General features: G+C 52.3%; 1 protein-coding gene across 3 annotated transcripts in view; it reads right to left on the bottom strand.

Moving 5' to 3' along the window:
• Positions 1-4,211, bottom strand: part of IKBKE (inhibitor of nuclear factor kappa B kinase subunit epsilon) — a 12,604-nt gene that overhangs the window by 2,532 nt on the left and 5,861 nt on the right. For all 3 annotated transcript variants that reach the window (XM_009647873.2, XM_035901577.1, XM_035901633.1), the window contains 5 exons: positions 3,418-3,493; positions 3,206-3,318; positions 2,831-2,907; positions 2,538-2,577; positions 1,373-1,474 (listed from right to left, as the gene is read on the bottom strand). In XM_009647873.2, coding sequence (XP_009646168.1) covers positions 1,373-1,474; positions 2,538-2,577; positions 2,831-2,907; positions 3,206-3,318; positions 3,418-3,493 — 408 coding nt within the window. The remainder of the gene's footprint in view (positions 1-1,372; positions 1,475-2,537; positions 2,578-2,830; positions 2,908-3,205; positions 3,319-3,417; positions 3,494-4,211) is intronic.

The following is a 4,211-nucleotide window of genomic DNA, read 5'->3' as shown; positions in this document are numbered from 1 at the left end:
CCGGCGGGCGGCCGGTGGTTTTATAAAAAAAAAAAAAAAAAAAGGTTGGGTTCTTTAAAAAAAAAAAAAAAAAAGAAAGAAAGAATATTTAAGGTGACCAGCCCACCTCCAGTCCCCAGAAAAACAGCCACCACACCACAAACCCTGGCTGCTAGCAGGAAGAAACTCAAAACAGGGCAATTAAAACTGAAGTAACAATAAATTAAAAATATCCAGTTGTGACTCACGATGCCTTCTCCCTAAGGACAGAAAAACAGATACAAAAATACTCCAGAAAAACACAAAGAAGCTTTTTTTCCTCCCTTGAGCAAAGGTAAAAGCCCCGCTTTAGTGCAGACGGGGCTCCTGCACGGCATGGATTTTGTAGGGCTCTACACCCAGAGAGGAATCTCACCCCGAGACAAAATTCCCGCGGAAGCCAAGGGCAGATTTCACTGCCCCGCGATGGGATGTGGCGGGAGGCGGCTGTGGGCAACAGCTTCTGCCCCCAAAGGGAAACCTGCCCGTGGGCGAGGGTCTGCAGCGTGGAAACCCCTGGTTGCACAAGCTGAGGCTGGAAATGGGACAGGGACAGCCCGCTGCTCCTGGGGGATTCGTGAGCACCCAAGACAAACTTCTAGCCTAAACCCCCCCCGCATGGTAACTCCTATGCAGGGCAACTCCCCATCAGAAATACGGACCAGGTCAAACGCCAGGTTTCATTCCAAGGCATTGTAGAAAAATCATTCTCCTTCCATTCCACTGGCAGCCCAGGCGAATGGATGCTGCTCTCTGAAAGCAACCTTGCCATAAAAATCCAATCTCTGCAACCTCTTCCTCCAGCTGCCTCCCCCTCACCCCCGCTCTTTGCTGCTGTGAGAGGCAGTGGATTGTGCTCAATCACGGCAAGGTAATTTGCTCTTTGCATTAGTCCCCAACCACCATTTAGCAGAAAATCATGCCTAATAAGTAGATCTCTTTGTTTCAATAGTAATTTTGTCCTGATAAAATAACCTCTCCTCATCAGAGCGTGGGGAAACAGGCTGCTTGAATGCAAGCTGCAAGTTTAGGGGGCTTTTTTTTTAAAAAAAAAAAAAAAAAAAAAATTGAAACAACAGGGCAGAAATGCATGGCACTGCATAAGAACCAGCACACCCAGCAGGATTTCCAGCAGTCACACAGAGCTGCTGCTCTAAGGTCTTATTGCCCCTTTTCGAGTCTCTCAGCAGCAGTTACCAACATCAGCATCTCCATCCGCATCCCAATACTCGATCAATAGCAGAGAAGCAGCCCCAGTCATTGGAGGGTTACTGGAAAGTCCCCCCTCCCATCCCCACTGGGGTCTGACAGCGAAGCCCCAAAACCCCGGGAGAGGCTGGGTAGGGGCTGGTACCTCATCCTGCTGCCATGGAGCGTCAGGGCCTCCTGGTACCGCTGGACACAGTCCTCCTGGAAAATCAACAGGACCTTCCTGGCCAGATGCCCTAAATTCACCCTAAAAACAGAAAAAAAAAAAAAAAGGCGAGAACACTGTTATTTCCTTAAACGTATTGAAAATGAACATCACCATTCACATGGCAGGAGACCTAAAGCTGGCTCCTGAAGGGAGAAAGAGGGACTGGATGCTCAGTAATGAATCTCAGTGTTATGGAGAAAACAAAACCTAATTTTGATGAAGAGGAGAGGGAGGTTTGGGGGGCCAGGGGGATCCAGGTGGGGATGCCCAGTGGCACAGCCATCCCCCCCAGGGCACTTTTGAGAAGTCTTTGCCTTGGAGTCCAAGGCAAATCTCCAAGGTTAGGCTGAAGATTAATTAAGATAAAGGAGCTGCCTGTTAAATTTCACCATCCCTGGAAAAATTCCTTCCCCGCAAGGGCTGTCAAGCACTGGAAGGGGCTGCCCAGGGAAGGGGTCGAGTCCCCATCCCTGGGGGGATTTAAAAGCCAGGCAGATGCGGTGCTTAGGGCCAGGGTTTAGTGGTGGGATGGCAGGGGTAGGGGAACGGTTGGACTGGGGGAGCTTAAAGGGCTTTTCCAACCTCAACGATTCTGTGATTCCATATTGAAGTGTGCCTTTTATTTCTTGCCCGTGTTAAATTCCCCCAGTTTCAGTGGAAACTGAAAGGAGGATTTTTAAAGGTACAAAAGCCATCAGACTCTTCACTCCCACTGCAAGTTAAGCAGACATGAAAGCACGGACACTTCCTAAATCAGCATCTCAGCAAACAAGTGGCCACAAGCCAAGTGATGGGTGAGCAACAGCCCGAAACGTGCTATCCCCACAGTCCAACGCAGGGATTTGGCCCAGCAGCAGCTCCCTGTCCCCAGCTCGCAGAGGTCCTCCCACACCTTCACCTGAAATAGCTTCTAGCTTGAAAACTTTGCTGTGAAAGGTCCTGCATCAATGAACCATCACAGAAGCCACTTAGAGGTGCCCTCTTTCAACGTTAGTGACCCAGGAACATTTTCCATCCCCTTAGGGTTTGATCAGAGACACCAAATACCTGCCCGGCCGCAGCATGGGGCAGGTCCTGGCAAGGGGAGAGGCTTGGGACTTACTTATCCAGCTTGTGTATTTGTTCCTCATTGTAGCCCAGCCCTGGGGAGGAAAGACACTGGTCACCACACGTTTTCCTGTTCGTAACCTAATAAATGGGCAATTCCACCACACCCAAACATCACTCAAGGGGCTTTTCAAGGCTGCAGCCCCTGGGACTACTGTCATGGCACAGAAATAACTGCTAAACCCAGCAAACTGAAATAAAATTCATTTTGCCACTGGGCCAGCACAGGGACATCCCTGCTGCAGCCCTGCACCTCGTGCCCCCGGCGCCACCGTCCCCGCCACTTACGCAGACAGGTCCTGGCCTTCTTGAACTGCTTGTAGATCAGCTGCATCTTCTCCAGGCAGCACTCGATCTGCCGGATGCTGAAACCGGGACAAGGAAGGAGGCGTGAGGCCCCGCAAGAAGAGGGGTATGAAGTTGGGGTGAAATTAGCACTTTGGGGTGAAACCTGAACACGTTGCGACTAGGGGACACTGCTGCTACCCGTGTCTGTACATGGGGACACCACGCGATAGTGCGTGTGCGTGCACGGGGCTGTGAAATGCTGTTTGCAGGGAGGGGCTGTGCACGGCTGCCGGGGAGCACACGGCGACGTCTGCTCGATCCAGCTGAGCCCGGCAAAGGGTTGGCGGGGATTTCAGTAAGGCTGGCACTACAGACCTTTTGTCTTCATGGACTTGTTGCCTGTGCTTCACCAGATCGGACAAAATGCCATCCAGAGCCCCTTGAAAGTCAAAGATGTTGTGGGAGCACTGAGAGAGCTCCTCGGCGACCTGCGGGTGGGGAGGAGAGGTTGGGGCCGGCTGCTCCGAGCGCTGCCCGTGCCTGCGGATGCTCCCTGGCCCCACACGGAGCCGCCCGCGGGGGCTCACCCGCTGCAGCCTGGGCTTCACCACGGCCACGTCCTTCAGAGCCGGCACCCTGCTGCCCGCAGGAACAGCCTCGTACCTGAAGAAAGTCAGAAAATTAATATTCCTTAAGCAGAACGTAAGCCAGAGGCAGCCATCACCTGGGTGCAGAAAACCCATCCCGTGGCGGAGGCAGCGTCAGAGCCCCTGGGGGAGCTGCACTGTGGTTTCCCAGGGCAATAATTCCACACTCAGGACCTGAGCCACAAGCTGCAAAGTGCTGATCCGGTAAAAACTCGCCCCGTTGTGTCTGATGGGTTCCAAAATTGCTAGCTTGGTATGGATGGGCTTTACGCCATATCAGATGCTGTCTGCCTCCCTGCAGCTGGCATGAGAGCACAACGCTGGGCGGCGCACGGGCTAATTTTTATGCCTGATCCGGACCGCGTTGGGAGGGATGGCTAAGCCAGCAGCATCCAGCTGCGGTGTTACAGCTCCTGGCACTACAGCCCTGTGCTAATCCAGCTGGAGTCAATGGGAACCATGCGTCCCTGTCTTTTTAGATGAAATGGAAATCAAGAGACTCGCTAAACTGAAAAGAATAAAAGAACAGCAATGCAGCAGCAATGAATTTTCCGCTACAACAACAACGAAACTGAAAAGCAAAATAACCATGGGTTACTTTAGATAAAATGGGTTCAGCTTTCCCTGGGGCAGCGCGGGGGGGGGGAATGGGTGCATTGGTTATGGCGAGGACAGCCCAGGGTTCCTCTGTAATTCAGCCTCCGGTGAACGCTCCATTAGTGGATCTTCATGGA

Source organism: Egretta garzetta, unplaced genomic scaffold (assembly GCF_000687185.1).
Source record: "Egretta garzetta isolate BGI_Z169 unplaced genomic scaffold, ASM68718v1 scaffold640, whole genome shotgun sequence".
Lineage (NCBI taxonomy): Eukaryota > Metazoa > Chordata > Aves > Pelecaniformes > Ardeidae > Egretta > Egretta garzetta.
The sequence above is the reverse complement of the archived record's forward strand: the minus strand, read 5'-3'. Positions and strand labels throughout refer to the sequence as shown.